The sequence below is a fragment of the Oryzias latipes genome, chromosome 15, assembly GCF_053564925.1.
Source record: "Oryzias latipes strain Hd-rR chromosome 15, Olatipes_Hd-rR_3.1".
NCBI classification, from domain to species: domain Eukaryota; kingdom Metazoa; phylum Chordata; class Actinopteri; order Beloniformes; family Adrianichthyidae; genus Oryzias; species Oryzias latipes.
The window spans coordinates 1,430,613-1,454,293 of NC_136251.1; the positions used below are offsets into that span (position 1 = coordinate 1,430,613).

The 23,681-nt window shown below is 44.0% G+C and overlaps 1 protein-coding gene across 5 annotated transcripts in view; it reads right to left on the reverse strand.

Moving 5' to 3' along the window:
• Window positions 1-18,957, reverse strand: part of zswim8 (zinc finger, SWIM-type containing 8) — a 55,260-nt gene extending 36,303 nt beyond the window's left edge. For 2 of the 5 annotated variants that reach the window (XM_011492569.4, XM_011492568.4), the window contains exons 1-9: window positions 17,747-18,957; window positions 17,492-17,645; window positions 14,939-15,033; window positions 14,687-14,859; window positions 11,722-11,829; window positions 11,568-11,649; window positions 7,412-7,532; window positions 6,484-6,685; window positions 504-679 (exon numbers count right to left, since the gene is read on the reverse strand). In XM_011492569.4, the coding sequence (XP_011490871.1) occupies window positions 504-679; window positions 6,484-6,685; window positions 7,412-7,532; window positions 11,568-11,649; window positions 11,722-11,829; window positions 14,687-14,859; window positions 14,939-15,033; window positions 17,492-17,645; window positions 17,747-17,924 (1,289 nt within the window). In that variant the 5' untranslated portion in view covers window positions 17,925-18,957. Of the gene's footprint in view, window positions 1-503; window positions 680-6,471; window positions 6,686-7,411; window positions 7,533-11,567; window positions 11,650-11,721; window positions 11,830-14,686; window positions 14,860-14,938; window positions 15,034-17,491; window positions 17,646-17,746 lie in introns of all 5 variants that reach the window. The other 3 variants (XM_078931629.1, XM_020699745.3, XM_078931630.1) reach the window with 2 other exon arrangements.
• Between the last annotated feature and the right edge of the window lie 4,724 nt (window positions 18,958-23,681).

A 23,681-nucleotide genomic window follows, 5' to 3' on the forward strand; every position in this document is an offset into this window, starting at 1 on the left:
AGTTATTTTCATTTTATTAGAGCTCTAATTGCTCATTTTTTTAATCTTGTTTTTTTATTGCATGTAGGTAGATCAAACAGAGCTTCAAACTTTATCTTGTTTCAAGAAAAAAAATTGCATTTTTTGAAAAATTGTTAGGGGCAGAGAAGACTGGTTAATGTGCATGTTTAACGTTCCAAAAGTAATGTTAAGTTACGTTTGGCTGTGCGAAATGAAATTACACACAGAATCTAAATTGTTTAAATGCAAACAGATGCCAATATATAACATTTTTTACTGATAGTAAAGATTTAAAAAGCAACCAGAAACCTAGATTTTAACAATTTGATCATGCAGACCAGTAAAGCGTGTTAAACCAAGATTGGACTTTCCTGAAATCTAGTATTGACTATCAATAAAAGCACTGGTATTAAACTTTTTTTTTGACACCAGGAAAAACCTCAATTGATTCTGAAGTTGATCTTAAAATGACCAATACTTTGACATTCTGTAAAACTTCTGACCTGCAGGGGCTCATGGATGGGTCCAGGACAGCCAACCTCCAGAGAACCACCATCTCATCACACATACTGGCACAGGCGTGAGCTGCCACTTCTGACTGCCCATTGCTGCGTCCTGTGTGGCCACTGGCACTGCTGTGTGAGGCTGAAGTCCGGACACTGTACCACCAGCTGATGATCTGAAGACAGAGAGGAAAGCCCTAACTTTAGTTCTTAGCTAGACTGCAACAAAAACCACATCTGTGGTACAATTTGTGTGCCGAGGTCAGGCTTCCAAAATGCATTTAGTTGTTTGTCTTTTTTGGGAAATCAGAAAGATGGTGATTAAGGAAGCATGGGAAAAATAGGTGACATTGTATTTAAAAAATAATGGCCAAAATTATCTAAAAGTATTAACTTATTTTTGCAATTTGATGGACATTCAGTTCTTTAACAAAGTCTCTGACTTCAACAGAGGCTTTTGTTGCCACCATCAGTCATCTCCTCTATATGGATGACATTAAGCTATACCCCAAGAGCGAGCATGACATTGACTCCCTGATCCACACCACTGGGACCTACAGTACTGACACTGGGACCTGGAACAGGCAACAAGGAAAGCTGCAACATCCAACTACCTCCAACAAGTAAGGCAAGTCCTGAGAAGCCAGCTCAATGGCAAGAATAAAACCCACTGGCAGCTACGCACTGCCAGTGCTCAGATACCCTGCAGAAATAATAAGATTGCTAAAGGAAGAGATAGAGACCACGGATGTTAAAACACGAAAGCTCCTCACTATGCATGGAAGGTTCCATCCCAAATCCAGCACCCTGAGACTGTATGCTAGCCACAAGGAAGGAGGCCGAGGAGAAGCCACTATCCAGGATGAAACATCCAAAATGCATGAGTACATCAAGCTCAAGGCCCCAACTGACAGTGTGCTCAGTGAATGTCTCAGGCAATGGGGAGCAGAGGATGCAGTGCTGGAGGACAGATCCTCATGGGAGTTGTCCTCCCATGAGGATCTGTCCTCCAATCCCTGCATGGGAAGTACCACCGTCGATGACTGAAGTGGCTGATATCAAGAAGTCCTACCAATGGCTAGAAAGGGCTGGCCTACAGGACAGCACTGAAGCGCTCATCCTGGCAGCTCAGGAACAAGCCCTGAGCACCAGAGCCATAGACTCTCAGATCTGCCACACCAGACAAGACCCAAGGTGTAGATCTACCACACCAGACAAGACCCAAGGTGTAGATCTACCACAACAGACAAGACCCAAGGTGTAGATCCACCACACCAGACAAGACCCAAGGTGTAGATCTACCACACCAATTCAATTCAATTCAATTCAATTTTATTTGTATAGCCCAAAATCACAACAACAGTCGTCTCGATGGGCTTCGAAGTAAAACATGAAGTCAAAAGGATCACGAATACAAAGAGTTCAATAGAAAAATACTAAAATGATCTAACAAACTGACTAAGCTATACTGGCATCCCTGCCCTTAGACCCCCCTTCACTGTAAGGAAAAACTCCCAAAAAAACCGGATTCCGGAAAAAACGAAGAAACCTCAGGCGTGCCCACATGAAGGAGGGATCCTCCCCCAGGACGGACAGGCGATTTACCAGAACTCTTAGAGAAGAATTAACTTATCTAAATCTACAACTACATATATAAAAGTCCAGCAGACGAGCTTCATCCAGCCGTGGTTGTGGGGACAGTCAAAGGCGCGAGTCGAGCCGGAGACAGGAACCACAGCCAGGTGTAGGAGCAGGAGCAGAGACGAGGTACTCGGTCAGGCACAGAGCAGAGACGAGCCAGAGATGAGCCAGAGGCAGGATCCACAGCCAGGTGTAGGAGCAGTAGTAGAGACGAGCCAGAGACGAGGTACACGGTCAGGAACAGGAGCACGGATGAAACAACTGGAGTCTGGAAGCACTCCCACTCCCCAGGAGGGGAGAGGAAAAGAGGGACAATACATGAATCGCACTGCACCAAACAGAGGCATGGAGAACTAAATGATAAATTATGATCAAGAATAGAGGAGAGGAAGGGTAGAAGTAAAAAAGGAAAGAGGACAGAACCCCAGTGCACCATAGTTACCCCAGCTTCAACTTCTAGCAGCCTTTTAAAAGAAATAGTTATTATTAAGTTTAATTTAAACAAACTAACATTAAGTTAAATAATCTCTGAATACTAACTAGTCTGACAATAAGCCTGTCCAAATAGGAATGTTTTCAGTCTAGCTTTGAATGTAGAAACTGAGTCGGCCTCTCTTACATGAGCTGGGAGCTTATTCCATAAGACAGGGGCTTGGTGGCTAAACGCTCTACCTCCAACCGTACTTTTGCTAATTCTAGGAACCACAAACAGTCCTGCATTTTGCGAGCGAAGTGTTCTGATTGGTTGGTAAGGGACTATGAGGTCCTTAATATAGGACGGGGCCATTCCATGTAAGGCCTTATAGGTTAACAGGAGGATCTTGAACTTAATTCTAGAATCAACTGGGAGCCAATGGAGCGAAACTAACACAGGAGTGATGTGATCTCTTCTGCTAGTTCCTGCTAACAATCTAGCAGCTGCATTCTGAACAAGCTGGAGACTTCTTAAGGAACTCTTAGGACACGCTGCTAACAAGGAGTTACAGTAATCCAGCCTCGACGTAACAAATGCATAGATGAGTTTTTCAGCATCACTCTTAGAAAGTATATTTCTGATCTTAGCAATATTCCGCAGGTGAAAAAAGGCAGTTCTACACGCCTGAGATATGTGAGCCTTAAATGATAAATCCTGGTCAAATAAAACCCCAAGGTTTCTAACTGTGGAATTGGGGGCTATACTTATACCATCCAGGGAGACTATCTGAGCAGACAGAGCATCTCTGAGGTTTTTAGGACCAAGTATAATGACCTCAGTTTTTTCTGGGTTCAAGAGGAGGTAATTACCGTAATTTCCGGACTACAAGCCGCTACTTTTTTCCTGCGCTTACAGTCCTGCGGCTTATTCAGTGACGCGGCTAATTATTGGATTTTATTGGCGGCCGCCATGTACGTATTTTTGGACACAGTGAATGGTTTGAATTCTCTAACATCAAACACAAGTCATTTGTTTTTCAACACACCTCTAAGCAGCCAAACAGCATGGACCTGACTTCAGGTCTTAGACACTTCAGTCATGGTTCAACAAAACGAAACACGCATGTCCAGTCGCATCCCAGAATCCTTTGGTGCCATTAGACCCAACGTGCACGTGATCGCCGCTACAATATGATGAAGCTTTCAAGTTAAAAGCAATCGTTAAAAGCAGCGTGAAAAAATCACCAACGGGTTTGGAAAAGCCGGTCAGCTGCGTGACGGAGAGAACAGCGCATGCTCAGGAGTGCATTTACCTCTGAGTCATAGTGACTCGGCTGGCTGCACGTAAATATGTGGCAATAATATCAGCCTTTATTTTGTCGGGACACGACTGGAAACACAAATTGACGTGGTCGTGTTAACGGTTTCTAAGGACTGAGCAGAGATTTGCATTGAAACGCTCACAGCCTCCGTGTGAGCTGGAGACTGGGTGTCGTGTGAGCTGCGGGGCCGATGGCAGTCTGAAGGCTCCCACACTTAACAACGCATCCGCCCCTCATACACAAAACTTACAGTATTAAGTCCGATTGCTCTGCACAGACACGATTTGCTCCGTCCACCGGCGCAATGGGGACGAAGCGCTCCTCCCTGTAGCCGCGCTGGCCAGAGCTGTCGGAGTAGATAGGAAGGGGAGACAAGGAGCGCGCGGGAGCGCGGAGGCGTCGAGCCATTCTGCAGGCTGCAGCCAGGGCTTACTCGAGGCGTCCGCGGAGCAACAGTGTTTGTTGTGGAAGGAAACTTCTGACCCACGCGCCGCGAGGAGGCGCGCGTATCGCGCTGAGGCGCGCGCTTTTCAGTCGTCGCTGCTTTATTTTACTAGCGTGTTTTTTAAACAGCCCTGTTACTCCCATAACGCTGCCGCGACACAAGCGGAAGGAGAGCTTTACCCGTTCACCCCTCCATGCACTGCTGCTCATTCTTAAACACGTACAACAGAATGGCGAGCCGGGCGTTGGCCCCGCCTTTAGCCCCTAAGACTCATGGGAAATGGGGGATCGGGGATGTAAATTTCCTCATCATAACTGAGGGATGTAATGTTGATTATATGGTTACTGTTTGTAATTTTATGTGTGATACCTAGATTGTCAATAAGTTAAAAAAAATAAAAAAAATAAAAACCATAACTGAGGAACTTGTGAACAGAATAGAGGTGCATACTGTTTGGCAGATGCAGATAGACTCAAAGACATGAGCCTAAGGCAAAAATGACTCCACCCACTGTGTGCTAATAAATCACACTTACACTCTGAGTCAGGAAGTGATCCGTCAGGATGACAATGTTGCCTAATTCATGCGGCTTGTACCCCGACGCGGCTTGTGTATGTATAAAATTAGTTAAACACGTGAAAATGGGTGGGTGCGGCTAATAATCGGGTGCGCTTTGTAGTCCGGAATTTACGGTAATTGTCATCCAGGTCTTGATGTCACTGATGCAGGCGTTCAGTTTCTCTATCTGGTCATTCTGGTCAGGCTTCATGGATAAATACAACTGCGTATCGTCGGCATAACAATGAAAATTAATGCTGTGTTTCCTGATTATGTTTCCTAGGGGTAACATATAAAGCGTAAACAGGATCGGTCCCAAGACTGAGCCCTGTGGGACTCCAAAGTTGACTCGAGTGCACTGAGAGGAATGGCCATTTACATTAACGAACTGATACCTATCGGACAGATAGGATTTAAACCACTGGAGAGCAGATCCTCTGATCACACCAGACAAGACCCAAGGTGTAGATCCACCACACCAGACAAGACCCAAGGTGTAGGCTGTGCAAAGAGGTGCCTGAAACAATCCAGCACAGTCCACTGAACTCATTGTCATGTTCAAGAAACCAGTCTGAGATAATTCCAGCTTTATGACATAGGACCTTATCCTGCTGGAAGTAGCTATCAGTATCAATTGAGCATGGTTACAGTGTACCATCTTCTAAGGGGACCAAAGTGTACAAAGAAAAATATCCCGCAAAACATAACACCACCACCAGCCTGAACTGTTATTACAAAGCAGGATGGATCAATGCTTTCATATTGTTAATGCAAAATTCTGATACTACCATCCGAATTTGGCAGCAGAAATGGAGACTCATCGGACCTGGACTTTTTTTTTAATCTTCTAATGTCCAATTTTGGAGTCTGTGTGAAATGTAGCCTCAGTTTCCTGTTCTTAGCTAACAGGAGTGCCACTAGGGGTGGTCTTCTGCTGCTGTAGCCCATCTGCTTCAAGGTTGGATGTGTTATGTGTTCAGAGATGCTCTTCTGCAGACCTTGGTTGAAACCAGCGGTTCTTTGAGCTCTATCAGCTGAAACCATCTGGAAATTAAACTCTGATATCTAACAACAAGGCATTTCTGCCCTCAGAACTGCCACTCACTGAATATTTTCTCTTTTTTGGACCATTCTCTGTAAACCCTAGAGATGGTTGTGGGTAAAAATCCCAGTAGATTAGCAGTTTCTGAAATCCTCAGACCAGTCCTTATGGCACCAACAGTCATGCCACATTCAAAGTCACTTCAATTGCTTCCCCCCCCCCACATGTCTACATGCATTGAGTTACAGCCATGTGATTTTCATAATGTGTCAACCAATTCTCTACCGTTACAAAGCTAATAAAGTTAACAACATGGTGGATTCACAGTTATTCCTAAATTTAGAAAAATACTAGTTATGGTGATGGTTGTATCATTTTATTTTCTTCCATCTAAAAAAATACAGTCCTCTTTGAGTAATGTGGAAAGAAGTGACTGCTTCTGGAGCTTTTACCCTTTTCAAAATTGCCAACATTCATCATGGTCAGAGATTTAGGCAAAGCAGATTTGAGGATAAATTGGCCGATCAGTGGTTTACCTGTACCTACCAAAAATCATACCTGCTCATAGTTGAGGCACTGTTCAGTAAGGATCTCAAGCAGTGGAGCAGCGTTGCTGTCTCGTCTCTTGAACATCTCCCTGACGATAGACAGAAGATTCCAGATCCCCTCAGGCTCTCTACCTCTGAGGGGCCGCAGCAAACAAGCCCACTCGGCTGCGGCTGGAGGCTCCGTGGATGACAGGTACATGGAGTTCACGTCACTGCTCAAAAAAATACAGTCACACAGCTACCACGGAGAGTTCAGACCATTGCCTGTATGTGAGAACTGGACAGAGTACTTGTGACATCACCCATAGAAAAAGATTTACTTCCAACTCCAATAAAATGAAGTCAATTAAGTAACAAAATGTTTTCACAGTATGAATGCCGCCATGTTTGAGCCAGACGTCGCCAGTAAGGACGAAATTATCAGAGTCAATCAATGTTTCTATGGCAACCACTCTTGCTAATTGGGAGCGAGATCAAATCTTGTCAATCCAATGTTAGGATCATTTGACATGGGGCCAGCAGGCATGACACTTTTATTAAAGCACCGGATTGGTCAGTTTATAACTTGAATAATCTGCAATATAGAAAAAATATCACGAAAAAGATTTAAAATTAGCTGTAACGCAAATGGGGACGGGTCACTCAGTCCAGTTTTCATATACACTCAATAGTACAGACATAAAAAATATGCTCTTTTTTTTTTTAAATCATGAGACAAGGTTTGGTCTAGTCGGTTTATAGCTCAAAGACATCTAAATATTATAAAGAGGAGCTGTTGGAGCATTAACTGTAATATTAGGGCCAACAAACAGCACATCATCTGTACCAAACCATGTTGTAAACACTAGAAACTGTGCCTCTTGCTTAAGCGGACTCTGAAAGACATTGTGCGGTGAACAGGCCCTGAGCTGATGCAGCCCATGGGAAAGAGCACACACCTGAAAACAACGGGTGAAGGTCCACAGAACTTGTGCAGAGTTTTTTTAATGTTGTCACTCAGAGTAGACTCATCCAAATACCAGGTGCTCTGGTCTAGGGCTGAAGGGCCTGCGGTTGGGTCTGCATAGAAGACACATTACTGCAAAGTCATGACTGACCATAGCATCTCTGAATTTACATCGACTGCTGTCAGCTTAAAATCTGTTCATGAAAATACTGATTACGGTACCTGAAAGAATTGTTCTGACACTTTAAAGTGATAATACTGAACGAACTTGGCATAGAATATGTAGAAAGAACTCAAATTGGAGCTACTATATACAATGGGGCAGGAATATATTTGGCAGTCACTGATTTTAGCAAGTTTTGCAAGTTAAAGACAGAGGTATGAATAGATATACTAACTTTGAGAGACAAAAAAAAACCAACAAGAAATCAATTTGATTTTTAAATTATTTGTATGATGGAGCATAAAATAAGTATCAAGCTCCTGTAAAATATATAAGAATCGTTTCCCTAATAGATTTGAAACAACCTTTTTTAGAATCTCTTCTCTCTAACACTAACTGTTTTATCTCTACTGGTTACATGTATAAAAGACACCATTAAACAGGCAGACTGCAACCTTTCTACCATGATCAATATCAAAGAGAAGCCTCGGCCCACCAGGGACCAGATGGTTAACCTGAACAAAACTAGGATGAACCAATCTACAATAGGCAACAGCTTGGAAAGAAGAGATCAACTGTTGTAGCAAATATTATAAATTGGAAGAAATACAAGATTTGAGATAGACCAAGATGACATTTTCAGGACCAGTAGCAATTATTAGAAGTCAGGAATGCTGATGACAGATATTCGAAACTGATATTCATTTGCAGTAAAAGTGAAAATATTGACGTTTGAGGTGTTCTTTTTTTCTCAGTAAGGGGAAGACATAACTTCATTTTTTTGGCTCTTAATTAGCAGCATTAAAAGACATTTGTGTTAATGCGTTAAAAGCGACAGTCCTAGTTGCAAGACATGCAGAGGACTGAACGCGTGGTTTGTGCAATCAGTCTAATCACACAAGATAATAATGCTGGAGACTGAGCGGTGCAGCTGACCCTGATTCAAAATAAGCAGTTTAGTATTGGCCTGTCAGATTAAAAAAAGGTCGATCCTTGTTGCTTTAGAAGGCTCTATGACAGGGGTCGGGAACCTATGGCTCGCGAGCCATATATGGCTCTTTTGATGGTCACATGTGGCTCGCAGACAAATCTTTAATTATACTTTTTTTTTCATTAGACCAGTCCTTCTCGGTCGCGATGCCAGAGGCGTGCAGTAGTAGCGGTGCTTGGAGAGAAAACTATCAGTTTACTATCATCTATTATTTCACAGAGTTTGTTCCACCCGGAAACCTGTGAATTGCCGTGCCTAAAACTGCACGCTCCCGTCTTTGAGAAAGAGCGCGCAGTTGCGGGGACGGGATGTGTGAGGAAGAAAGCCGGGGGGGGGGGGGGGGGGGGGGGCAGCAGGTGAATCGCGCAGGGATGGTAAAAACGTAAACCCGCTGCCTGTCACTCACTGCAGCGTGTGAGTGTGTGTTTGGCTCCCCGTCTGCATGTGAGCAGTCTTTCTCACATCTACAGAACATTCAGACCTACGATCACGTTTAAAGTCTCAACGCCTGCAAGAAGCAGAAACTCACCACGTATCAACCAGACTAGACCATCAGCAGAACTACCACGAGAAATACTCATCATTTATCAGCAACAGCATAACGATGTTATTAAAAAGAATCCACAGACCTATTGTACTTTAAAAATGTTGAAATTACATCAAATGCACACATTCATTTGTATTTTTAGTTTTAAAAATATTGTCGCGGACTCAGTTTAACTTGGCTGTTGGGCCGCGTTAAAAGTTCTGGAGTTCATGGAACGCATCGATCAAGCAGTGATCTGATTGGCTCTTAGTTCTGTCGCTCAGCCTGTTGTTAGGTAGTTTGGACCAATGGGGTTCAGCTATGGGCCGAATAAGGGAAATGCGAGAACTGGAGCGGGAGCAGGGGAATATAAAGTTGGGAGAAGCGCTCTCTCTCGTCTCGGCGGGCGAGAATAAGGAGTTGCTGAAGTATTTGTACGGCGTTTGTTGCGGTCTACAGTAACCAGAATAAAGAACCTTAAAAGAGGTTAAGTCTCCGTGCCTCAGTGTGGGAAAAGGACACTACATTATTGTATGTATGGCTCTTTCAAAATTACATTTAAAAATATGTGGCGTTTATGGCTCTCTTGGCCAAAAAGGTTCCCGACCCCTGCTCTATGATTTAACCCCCCCCCCACATCTCTCTCTCTTCTTCCCTTCTTTTCTTTTCCCTCCCTTCTTTTCCAACAAAGAATGTCCGTCACCAATGCTTACTCATCAATAACCCTTCTAAAAACCTTTTCTATTGCTTTGTAAAACATTTATTAAAGTCAGTTAGGTGCGAGAGGTCCTGCAGAGCAATTTAAGCGTTTCAGTTTCATCTATCATTCATTCAATCAGATCATAATTATTCTCCACGATTATCTTCCTCAGAGTGTCAGGATAATTTCTAGCCGCTTCTAAGTTATTTGAAAAAGTTTGCCAACTCTAGCTTTAGGATCTTCAAAACTATTTAAGATTTTTGATCAGATCTCACTTATATCTCCTTTAATAATTCTTAAAAATATTGGTTATTTTTTTTTTAAAATTGTAGTTGTATCATGAATATGAAGAGTATTCATAACTAGCTTATATCAACATAAACATGCATTAGCTTTGTTTGGTTATTTTTGAGAGATTGTGGGATTCTTTATTTTAACCTGGCATCCACTTACGTGGACATCACATTTTGGGCTTAATTACAACAGTAGTTAACTCTTCTTAACAGGCGCCCTGTCAAATAAAAATTAAAAAAGGCATACTAAACAAGAGCTCGGGACTTGAGGGTTTAAAGCACCTATTCCCAGAGCCTGCTTTGCAGCTGTCTCACTCTGTCTGCAGGAAGGAGAGCGTAAATCTTAAAACCCAACTTTTAATCTGTTAAAATGGCTTTGAAGGTTGTGTTCTTTGAGCAAATGGAAACCAATAGAGACACTTGCAATCAGTTTAAAACATTCAATAAAAGAGTTTTTGAGCCCGGACATCCATATCTGTGAATATCTTGCCAACTTCACCTAACTGTTTTTGTGCGCCTCTTGCTTAAACAAGTGCTGTAGTCTGCTAAGATTTACTGCTATAAATTGTTTGCAAATTTATCGTAGTGCATTTATCTGGAGCTGAGAAGTGCTGATCATTTGAAAAAAATAAATGTCCAATCCTAAACGAGGTACAATATCAGATTTCAATCGAGTCTGAAACTATGTGACCGGGCCCAAATTCCGATCACGAGATAGGATCCCGACATCCCATTTGTAAGTGTCGTCACAGCCCCCCCTAATAAGAGATTATATAACCCCCCCCCCAAGCAAGTCTAGGCATCCGCCCCTGGGAGGGCTCTGGTCAGGCCTCGACGGGACTGAGGCAGCCAACGAGCTGGGGCGACCGCTGATTGCCTCAGCGGAGACCCCGACCCGTCAAACCTTCAAGGTCACGTACCAATAGTGGACCCTCCCCCTCCCCCAGGCCACCCCCACACAGGACAGGGCCAACAAGCCCCCCCCTACACACACACATACACACACCCCGCAGCTCTGGTGGATGTCACCCAGAGCGACCCCGGGCCCCAAGAGGTTTGCCTCGCCCAGTCCCAGCCCCAGGTGCAGACGGGCAGCCCATCCAGCGCCGCTGGAACCCCCCGCACACTCTATTCATGCCACACCAAGTGGTTACCAATTTATGTTGACTTTGGTGCACTTCCATGAATTAGTGATATTGAAAAGGTAAAATTTCCATTTGTTCACAAAGCGTTCAGCAGATGCTTAATCCAAAGCAATATAACGGCTTGTTACAACTGAGACCAACTTTTTGGCAGCCAGCTGTCCGTTTGGAAACAGCATAGATAACCTGGGTTTAATTTAGAGTAATAATCAAGTTTGTGGATTATGTTTCATTGCTGTCAGGATAAGAACATCTGATTGTTTCTTTGAAATAAGTTTCAAAGGGAACAGGAAGAGCACAGTCTATGCGCAGATATAGATAGGTTCATTGTACCTGGAGCTCCACACACTGTGTTGATGGCAGTGGACTGAGACGACAGCAGCTCATCCAGCAGCCGCTGGGCCGTGGGCAGGATCTACAAAAACAGTCACTCATGTCACACAGACAAATCATACGACAGAACTCTGTTATTAACTATGAACACTACCTGCTGAGGCAATTCACTTATAAGGTACTGGGCAAACTTTTGGAGCTGGTCCCTCTGAAGCCGGGACAGAGACTCAGAGACAGGGGCCCTCAGACAGACGGCAGAGGCCTGCATCACAGAACAATGCCAGTGAAAACAAAAAACAAGATCTGAGCGTTCCTGAGAGGGTCCTTAACCATTTCCACATCCCACAGCGTGTGTACAGATAAATAAAAGTTAGTTTTCAGACTCTTTAAGACCCATTTAAGACCATTCAAAACCAAATTTAAGACCGTATGTTTCAATAACATGAACAATTCTAATTTAGGAAATATACATAAACCCTAAATAACGTAACACATCAAAATGATAATCCAGAGGTTTGATATTCCCACAGCTATAAAATTAGCAGTAAAGCAAACACTATCGTTAATAATTATTAGTTAAGTAATTATCATTGTTACCATTTATTTTTTACTAATTATCTAAATTAGTTATTTTGATTTAGCCTCACTAGTTGAGGTTGAACAGATTTTTTTGTATTTTATTTTACGGCTTTCAGTGCTGACTCCACCAGGAAACCCGACCACTGCGAATGGCTTATTCTTCTGTCCAACTTTGCACATGTGCTGTAAGAATTGGCAGTAGGGATGGGTAACGTGTAGATTTTATCAATAGTGATTATCGATCCGGTATTCTTATCAATGCTTTGTGTGAAAACAAGGAGGGAGAAGACCAATTTTGTACACGTAAACCTTTTTTTTTATCATTCAAAATATATTAATTTGACGTCTTTTGCAACAGTAAAATAAAATTATCATTGAAAACCTGTGTGTCTTTGTAATTATACCATACTCTTTAAAATAACCTAAATTCAGAGTGCACCAAGTAGCCTCATCACTTCTAAGAACATTAACAGTGGAAATAAAAATACACAATGTTGTATTTTAATTAATTGTACATTGCATGTCAGGTAGTTTATTATTATTGGAACACATTTGGAATTTTTAGCCTGTTCATATTATTTCTTTTGTAAGTGACCATAGTGTTAGCAGGTTAATGGCCTTCGAAGCGTCCATTATCAGAATTAATGCAATTCACGAAAGCACCCCTCCTCCGCGTCAGACAGCTCAGGCTTCCACGGCGTGCGTTAATTTCTGATAATGCACACTTAAACCTGCCATTAAACCTTACATGATTATTGTTTTTATACAGTGCTGGTAAGCTGTATTCATTTTCCCTCCTATTTATTCAAGTTTCATCCTCTTATCTTTGACAAACATCACTTTAGTTACGTGCTCCACGTGTGTACCGCTAGAAACGATACCCTCTGAAACGATAGCTGTGCTAGACATTTCACTTGGACGGTCAACAATGCACACCTCTCTGCAAGAATCTGGCGTATATTAGCACTGTGTTTGAAAGTTACTGGTGTTACCGCCCTTTCAAGCCACATTTTTGTTACATTTGAGACGGCACCCACTTATGGAAGCATAATTAAAAATAAAAGTCAAAACCAGAAATGCTTTTTCATTTTCAAAATCAAGCTGCATTTTTTGACTCAAAATTAAAATGAAAAAGCAATCCAGCAAAATACTTTTTCATTTTCTTCTTCAACGCTGCTTATTCTGTCACTTAATTAAAATGATAAAGAAAATGGTATTTGACATTTCATTTTCAAAAAGATCTCTGGTAAATGTGTAGCAAAATTCATTTAGAAATGTCTAATTTGACAAATAAATGGATTAACAGAAATCAAATGACTGAAAATTAAAATGAAAAATCAATACTTCAAAATGCTTTTCCTTTTCTACCTAAAAACCGTTTATTCTGTGTCATAATTCAAATGAAAATGCAAAGAGGGGATTGCATTTACATTTTCACATCTACCCTGCAAAAAGTGTCTCATAATTCAATTCCACTTAGCATTTCCAGAGGGGAGGCGGGGCGATGACATCAGTGCTATCTCCGTGTGTCCGGCTGCTAACAGACACAGGCATGCTAGGAGGAGTGTAGCTTTGTGATGGTTGTGAACTTATGATGATTGTACACAGCTTCTCAGGACTATGATAGCAGCATTTCTGCCTTCTGCGGTCCTCCTTCGGACGCACCGCGGTTTGTCATACACAAAACTTACAGTATTAAGTCTGATTGCTCTGCACAGACACGATTTGCTCCGTCCAGCGCAGAATGGGGACGAAGCATTCTTCCCTGGGAGACAAGGAGCGCGCGGGGCGAGCGCGGAGCGCAGAGGCATCCGCGGAGCAAGAGTGTTTGTTGTGGAAGGAAACTTCTTACGCACGCGCCGCGCTGAGGCGCGCGCTTTTCAGTCGCCGCTGCTTTATTTTACTGGTGTTACTACCCCCACAACGCTGCCGCGACACAAGCGGAAGGAGAGCTGTTCCCGTTCACCCCTCCATGCACTGCTGATACTTGCTCATTCTTAAACACGTACAACAGTGTGGCGAGGCGAACGTTGGCCCCGCCTTTAGCCCCTAAGACTCATGGGAAATGGGAGATCGCGGATGTAAATTTCCTCATCATAACTGAGGGATGTAATGTTGATTATATGGTTACTGTTTGTAATTTTATGTATGATACCTAGATTGTCAATAAGTAAAAAAATAAAATAAAATAAAAAATTAAAAAAAACCATAACTGAGGAACTTGTGAACAGAATAGAGTTCCATGCTGTTTGGCAGATGTAGGTGTATTCAAATACATGATCTTGAGGCAAAGCTGACTCCACCCACAGTGTGCTAACGAAGTACACTTACTCTGGGAACCCGGAGGTGAATCGTCAGGATGACAATGATGCCTAGTACATGCGGCTTGTACTCTGACGCGGCTTGTGTATGTATAAAAGTAGTTAAACACGTGAAAATGGGTGGGTGCGGCTAGTAATCGGGTGCGCTTTGTATTCCGGGATTTACGGTAGTTTGGCTACCAGTCCAAAAGATAAAGATAAAAGTAAAGTAAAGCTCACATTGTGAATCCTGAAGAGACAGAGAGCCACCACATGAGCACACCATTTAGCCCCAGCACCACAGGTGCAGCTACAGGAAGTGATGCGGCAACGGTCAAACATGACTGCCACATTGTAAGCTCCTTTGGACTGCCCAGACTGACTGGACACCACCGTCGCGCTGAGGTGGAAGCCTGGAGGAGGACATGAAGATCAGTCAGATGGTCTGGTTGCTGATATAATCAGTGATAAAGACATCCACCATCCTCTCACCTATCTGCAGAGGGTCTTTGACAGCTCGGATCCTGTAGAGCTGCTCGCCTCGCTGGAATTCATCTGGACTCCCGTTGGCCAGGCAGGAATACAACCTGCAGCAGAGCAAAGGGCAAATTTAGTTCTTTGGCGGTTAAGCCAATGCACTTCAAGCCAAAAGACCTCCACATCAAGAGACACAGAAACAGTTTGAATATCATGACAGAGCTGTTCTAGATCTGAAGGAGTTCATGTTTGTTTCTACTTATTTTAAGCCCACATGTGTGTGTGAATGCATGTGTCAAAGCTGGAAAATCAGCATTATTTTAATTGGTCACATTTTATACTAAAGGTTGGAACTACTAAAAAGCAGTTCCAGCTTGTTTTTAACCACTTTTTATATTGTTTCAATTACAAAACAAATCCTGCTGAAGGGCTAAGCTCCGACTCCTCTGATGCTATATCTGGTAAACAACCACTATTTTTCAAGATCAATTATTATTTTAAAAATGTCCATTTAAATCCAAACAAAATACTTATATGATTATCACTCTGATAGTGTAATGAAGATCTGCTGGGTAATACTTTTGGGTAGTTTTGTATCCAGCCAAGGAGAAATACATCATGTGTTCAAAATTAAGCAAAGACTATGAAACTTGATCCAACAGTCAGCTTGTTAGAAAATAAAAAACGAAGCAGCTGCTCTCCAGAACTAAAGTGACACAGGATTTGCGGCTGCACCAAAAATTTTGTAAAAACTGAATGTCAATGCAGTAAATCAAAGAAGAAGCTGTGTTCAACCAGGCCTCAAAAGTAGCCGGCACCCGGCGAAAATTCATCGCCTGTGAGAAAAGTAGTCGTCGCCGACTTTCTAAAGACAAATAATAGTTTTATTTAGTACCTCGCAGCAAATAATCCATGTATGGAGGGCTGGGAATTAACACTTGCACTATTTTCTGTGTGGCGAGTATAAGTTAGAGGGCTATGTGTCATTTGGCGAGTAAATGTTCCAAGGTACACAAGCACTGTATACAATAACGCGATACCACCACCCCGGTCACTCCTGCTATTTTCACCTGTGTAGCATTTGGCTGATGAAGCAGCGGATTTTTAACAGAATCCAGACCGCTAGTTGGCAGCACAGCACACTGAGCCTCTTTGAGCAGCTCTACACGCACAAAACAACTACAAGATCTACGCACAAAACAACTACAAGATCTCAGCGAGAAGCAGCTGGATTTGCTGTTATGAGACATGTAATATGTATTTTCGGGACTATAAGTCGCTCCGGAGTATAAGTCGCACCAGCCCAAAAATTCATTATAAAGTAGAAAAAAACACAGATAAGTCGCATTTTGACGGGTAATTTATTTGACAAAATCTGAGACCAAGAACTAATAAGTTCCACAACCTCATATGACACAATCATAGCAGACTGTTTATCTCATAATTTCACAGTAATTCTTTCTCATACGCATTTATTTATTCTTTTCATGAAGCATCATTGGCCAACTAATACTCTGTTTTCATCCTGTATTCGTAGAAACAGTTGTCATTTTTATTGCATTTCTGAATCTATGAAATCATTGGAAAATAGAATATTATGTTGTTAGCCTTCAAGATCTTACTGTAAAAAAAGTTTGCTGATTCTCTGAGTCACTTAACATACTCTTAACACTTAACAGACCTCATACATCAAATTGACCCAGGAGCATCATCTCTGTTCCTCACAAATGAACATAACAGGAGGGTTAACAATGTATTTATTTCAATTTATTTCTAATACAAGTCGCTGCGGAGTATAAGTCGCACCCCTTGCCAAACTATGAAAAAAAGGGCGACTTATAGTCCGGAAAATACGGTACTTAGTTTTTACTTGGGATGGGTACGGAACCAAACCTCCATGCCTACCTGCTGCCAGTATCATATGAAAACGTGGATTGCGGTGCTTTGTAGCGGACTCAGTTGAGAATGAGTCAAACAGTACAGCTGAGCAGCAGTTAATGCACCGAGCATCAGCTTAAATGCCGTCAGCAAAGCAGGCCAAAGTTCTGCAGAACCTCACAGCAATAGATTCTAGTTCAGCAACCTGATGGATCAGAGTGATGTGTTTTAAGAACCTTATTGGTTAAAGCACATTCATTCCATTTTTATTCTGATACTGAAAAATATTTTGTTGTGGAAATCAGACAATGTTGACTGTTCCCTTGTAAGAACAAATATATTTTAAGTAACCTAAATAAAAGCACTATGATTTTGTTTGGGTAAAAGCAACTTGGATATGAGATAGAGTTGCAGTGCTCAACATTGTGATCATTAACTAAAATGAATTTAACAATTCTATTTCACTGAAAGGCGTATTAATATTCAGGTAGTTTTTTCTAAGTCATTCTCTTTAAAAAGAAAAAGGAAATATGTTCCGGTAGAATATCGTGATATGTATCGTATCTTGGGATGCATATCGGGATACGTATCATATCGCCAGACTTTTGCCGATGCACCCCTAGTGTGTAGTTTAAGTCCTTTCCTTTGGTACAAAGAGCAAACCCAGAATGAAAAAAAGTAAGACCTCACCTGATGTCCTCTTCATTCTCTGGGAAGCTCCAGAAGGCGATTCGGAGCTGCAGCTGCTCTGGAACAGGGGGATACACCTTCTCCACTACCTCGAACGGAATGTGGAACGCCACCTGCTTGGCTGACAGCTCCACCAGGGGGATGACGTGACCCTCTGAAGGAGAGGAAAAGCCATATGTGTCAGTTTGACTTGGGTTCTTCTTTACACAGCGATTCAAGGAGAGAAGTAGAAACAACACAGTTGGAGGGGCTCACCTTTGATTTTGACTGTTGGGGAGTTCGGTCCGGCGGACTGCTTCCTCCATCCCCTCCAGTTCTGGCAGAGGCTCTCCGCCTCGGAGATGAAGGAACACAGAGAGTCCTCCTCGAATCGGTCCGAGTCTTCAAAGGAAAACCTTTCTCCGTCCTCCCATTCGGCAAACATCAGTTCCATTACCTTCACTTCTCCGGAAGCACCGCGGCCTACCAACGCTCCTGAGCCGGAGGAGAGAGCCGAATCCCGGGGCACGGGAAGCTACGGAGCGGGGGAGGGGCGACCGAAACACGGCTGAGAGGCTTCGGCGGGCCTCGAGTTACATTTTACAGAGCAGCGAGTGTCAACAAACGCCGCTGCTGGCGGAGCAGAAAACGTTTTTCTCCACTCAAACCTCCCTAGCCGCCCCCCTCCCCGGACACTATCTTTAAATTAAAGTCCGGCTCACGAGAACGGAACACAGCGAAGAAACAGTCCAGTGCTCAGAAAGCTAGCATCAGGCCAAACGGTGCCGTTCACACGTATCATCGGGTCGGTTCGGTTTGTTTTAACGGACCAGTAAAAAGCAGCCAACGTACGGTCTGTAGTCTAGGACGGCTTAGAGATGTGTACGGCCCGGGCGACGACCTGAAGAACTGGGGCTGTGTGCTGGCGTTAGCAGGGAAGCTAACGGACTCAGCAGGTGCCGTTAGGCCGCAGCAGATTCACGAAGAACACAAGGGTTACCACAGAATCACCACCGAACCTAGGCCCGGCTCGGAAGAGTCGGTTATGTTTTCTTTGGTTCTCTCGGGTTCGGCTACTGTTTAGCCGAGCTTCGTCGATAGCATAGCTAACTAAAGCCGATACTTGTTTACATGCTGAACTGCCACCTATCTTCCCAAGCCTTGCACAGGCGTCGGTCGCCTTCACCACCGTATGTATGTCCGCGACATTCGCCCCTTTCGTGTCGGAGACACTGCTTCCAGGGTTTTAGCTTTGGTTGTGCGCTAGATGTGAGCCTGTGTCCCGGCCATAACTGTTCGCTACGTAAATGGCTGGTTCCGCTTCAAACACTTATCTCGAACGGGCAGCGCGTCTGCGAATGTAGCCCGAAATCAACAGTGACCGTAATGGTGAATGTGTCTCTGCCGGGAAAAGATGGCTCCCCTGTCGCTCTACTTCTCCTGGATCAGCTGATGAGAGCTTCCGGCTGCAGAAGACCCTAACGTTGACTGTATGAGAGAACTGGACTGAGTAACACTCCCCCTCGCGTTTTAAGCAGAGAATGCTCCTCTGGTTCCACTAGCCAATATCTCAAAAACTTCTTTTCAGAAAAAAAACAGCTATTTCTCACTCATTCTATTTGTCAGAATAACTTTTCCTGCTCTGCTACCTGTTTTTAATATGGTCTTGACAATCCTCTTAATGCTCAATTCTGATTTTTTGAAAAAATCCGATTTTTTTGCAAGCCCGTTCACATTTAAAATTAAATGTGAATTTTTGTGATCTCCTGTGTGACAGTGAAATGAGCCATAAGTGAAGAAGAGTACTCAACGGTGAACGACGTCACTTGTTGTATGTGGAAGTAGCCAACGTTAACAATGGATGTCAACAACTGTGTTGTCAACAGCAGAGCTCTTTTTGCATTATTACATTTATTGTCACAAAGGAGCCAGCACAATAAAAATCTTCTCATTTTAAGAAGCCATTGGAGCCAGGATCATCAGTACCCACTGTTGTGGAGTGGGGATGTGTATGTGTTGGGGCTGTGCGCGTGTGTGTTAAGGCCCGTACACACCGGGACGAATATTCGCCAGGCATTATTCGCCAGCGTTTTTCGCCACGTTTTTTGTGTTCACACCCAGGCGATTTTCGTTGACGATGAGCCGAGCGAACATGCAATTTCATTCCCTGACATTAGATGGCGCTTAATGTAAAACAGAAATACTCCTGTACACAAGGTGGCGCTGCGCAACTTTACGCTTCTTAAAGTCGCTTTTCACTCAGAAGAAGAGAGCAAGTATTTACATGCTTGTCAGAATCATACAAAAAATATATATTTCAAGCACCAGTTGCTCCAACTGGTGCTTGGTTCGGGGATATTTTAGAATGTCCGTCATTATTTCTTCGTGGCAGTGTAGACGCTACTTGGCGTCTATCTTCTTCGCTGGTATATGTGCTCAGAAAGGCAGTTTTGTGTTTGAGCGCCCCCAAGTTGTGTTTTACTGTAACTTCAGAAGCTCCAGACACGTGTGCAAAAGTGCCATTCTCATTGGTCGTATAGTTTTCCATGCGTCGCGTCAAACCAAAAAAACGAACCCGAGGCGTTTTTTAAAAAGTGACGCTTTGACGCGTGGCGTTTTTTCGCGTCGGTGTGCACACTCACATTGGTGCCCTTTGTTTAGTCACGAGGCGTGAAACGTCGGCGAATATCGCCGGCGAAATTCGTCCCGGTGTATATGTGCCTTTAGAGAGAGGAGAGAGCGTGTATAGCGAGGTAGGTAATGAGGGGGGCAGTGGGGGCGCGCATTCATGTTGTGTGTTAGGGAGGAAGGAGAACGATAATAAAAGAAGGCTTCCCCCAGAATAAATGCCATGGACTCTTTATTAACCTGCTCTGGAGAATCTGAGGGTCCGAATGGGGAAGTGAACGCCGAAGGAGGATCCGCCTTCGGCCCTGGAGAAGCCGGTCTCCCCCGCGCTTCTTCTGACCATGGTCGGAAAGGGAGAGAAAAAAAAAGTAATCGCGGGAAAGGTTCAACACCACGCTTGGCCATTTGGCTGGAAATTAAAAAAAAAAATAAACACCCGGTTGCTACAAGTGCCCTGGAGTTTGGCTTGAATAGAGTTGTCACCCCAAATATCTTCCGCCATGGTTGATGTTTATGTTCTAGTTCCCGCCTACTTCAACACAGAATTATGACCTTTGTAGCGTATTGATGACGTACGGGTCGGATTCATGTGGCCTGGCCGTTCAGACGGAGGTCGCATTTCAAAAGATCGGATACGTATCGGATTCAGGACCACATACCCAAGTGGCCTGGGTCGCATTTGAAAAGATCAGATCTGTGTTGTTCAGACTGTCATGAAAAGATCAGATACAGGTCGCACAGGGGCAAAAAAATCGGAATTGGGTCGTTTCAGCCTGCAGTGTGAACGTAGCCTAAATAAATTATGTTTATGCTGCTGGCTCTCACATGAACCATTGACTGTGTAGAAGAATTGGGCTGAAAAACCCCTCTCCCCTTGTGTTCCAAACATGAAATACCCACTGGTTCCATGAAGCCAAAATCCCATAGACTTTTATTGAGAAATAAAGAACAATTCCTTTATTCATTCTATATGTCAGAACAACTATTTTTGATCTCCTTTGTTAAACATGTTTGTTAATCAAAATTTTTTTTATTCTGGTAGAGGACCCCAGCTTGTGTGAGAAACCATCTACGGAAGGGTGAAAGGGGCGTGTTTTTTTTATAAAGCACAGCATCTCCGCCTGTCACACGGAAGACTGGGGTTCGATTCCCTGACAGGGAGTCATACCTAGTGGCTGGGTAGCTCAGGTGGTAAGGTGCAGGACAAGGGCAGAGGAAACCAGGGTTTGATTCCCAGAATCAGCAATGGCAATGGCAATGGTGCAAAAACCATAACAATGAATTAACATATCCCAGTGAAGGTCCTTGGACAAGGCTCTCGACGCTACGGTCTACCTCATAACTTGTGAATTTTTTTATTTTTATTTATTTTTTACGTGTCCTGCCCAATAGCTGGGCAAACAGATGAGAACCGAAGGCCTCTTGTGTTGGACATATTTTATTTTAAAAACAAGGGTTATGAATCTTCAGACAAACCAGAGGTATATCTGAAAAAAGCAACAAGTTTCTGGATGGTTATAATCATTACAGTCAGGTTCAGATGTAATACAAATCTAGAAGGCGCGGGGCATGTCCACACACACACTCAGATGTTATAAACATACCTGTTGGCTCCAAAAATGTTCACATGTCAACATGTACACAATACAAATAATGTTTACTCATGCATACCTATGTATTCAAACCAACTAGTGTGAAACATTAAATTCAGTCACGCAAACTATTTGTGCAAAGGTGAGCTAACACCTGTGCTCAAGTGAGTGTTTATGTTCTTCTAAAATGGATGATGGAATGTAAACAGAAGGAGGGACAGTTCCCAGCCATCCCCACACCAAAATCTCCGCCGCAGAAGCAGCGGCAGCCAGAACCCCCCGCCGTGTCGGGAGAGCCCAACGCCGGGCCCCGCCCCAGAAGAGCGCCCACAGCCCGAGACAACAACCTCACCACCACCCAGGAGTTCCGGGCATCCCCGCACCCCAACCCCAGGTACGAACCAACTGCCCCAAGGGAGACCCACCCCGCGCTCCAGGCAGCCACCCACCCGGACCACGGTTGGTCCAGGAGAGAGCAAGGCAGGGGCCAGCCATCCCTGCACAGGAGGAGGACACCCAGGGGAAGAGGCTCGTCCAGAGTAGGAATTTTGGCGAGGCCCAGCGCTCAGGGGTAAGGATCAGAGCCCACACCACAGGGACACGGACACCCCCAGGCTCAGATGTGACATGATCACTGGCTCTTGGTTTTGCCAGAGAACTTAGGGATCCCTTTGCCTGCGTGGAGAGAGGGCTGCCGGGTCCAAGAAGCCAGCACCCAAGGGACACAGCCGTCGTCGCTGAGGGCCTGGTACCCTCCTCCATGGTTGGAGTAGGGGACAGATGTTCAGAGGTCCCACCTTCCTTGTGAAATGCATGTGTGTGTGTTTGTGAGGGTGTGTGTGTGCATGTATGTGTGTTTGTGTCGGAGTGTCTATTTTGAGGAGTAAAGGGTGTGTGTACTAAGGGGGTGCAGTTAAAATTGGCGGGTGGGCACTGATAGGACATCTCCTGATGACACACAGTAGCCGCGTTTACATGGGCAAAAGTAATCGGAATGAACGCCTGATCGGAAAGAAAATGCGTCATGTAAACGCGCCGTTCGGAATACTCTGCCTCGGTCAGACTCGTTCGGATCAAAATTTCTTTCCGATCGAGATAGGTGGGTTATACCGATCGTTTATCCAATCGTTGGTCATGTAAACGTCCATTCCGATCGTGTGTCACTTCTGCTCTGGTTTACGTCATGCATAGATGGTGTTTCTCTGAGAGAAAGCTTTGGAGCGCATACGGGACTGATCAGCTGCTCTGCGGACGCCCTGTGAAAAGCGCCGCTCCGCTCTCGCCCCGCTGGCTCTCCCTTCTCTTTCACCCCTCACGAGGGAGATGCGGGGGGGATGCGTGTCCACTGACGTCTGGACCCGGCACCCGAGCTCTGCGTTCGGGCTCCAGTGCCAGTGGATCGAGTGAACTTCTCTGAGCAGAGCAGCCGGATTCATTAATGTGTTTGAGGGGAGGGTGCTTTGTTACGTTGAAAGTTGTGCCCCGACAAAATAAAGGCTGATGTTATTCCCAGACATTTACGTGCAGCCAAGCTGCAGATTGCAGCGTTTCCCGCATGGTCCAGGATTTTGTGTCCATCAAGGCTAATGTTGTTAGCGCGTGTTAGCCTATCCTAACACTGGGTTCTTTTTCAGCTCCGTTCATCCACAAAAAAAGCACTGACCGCACGGATTAAATAGAAAATGATGAGCGAACAGGCACTTCATAATATTCATAACATTAATAAAAGCCCGTTTGGAAGATCACCTCTTTTACCGAGCTGCTGCATAAATATATGTGACAGCAAAGGTTTGTTTACAACGGGACACATTTTGCTTCCGGTATTTTTGACACTACTGCGCATGCCCAAATGATTCATTCCGACCGAAAGTGTGACCCATGTGAACGTTTCTTCTAATCGGAAATAGGTTTTCTGATCCCATGTGCACGGGTGAATTTTAACCCGACCATTGATCCGATCAAGATATTCTGCCCATGTAACCGCGGCTAGT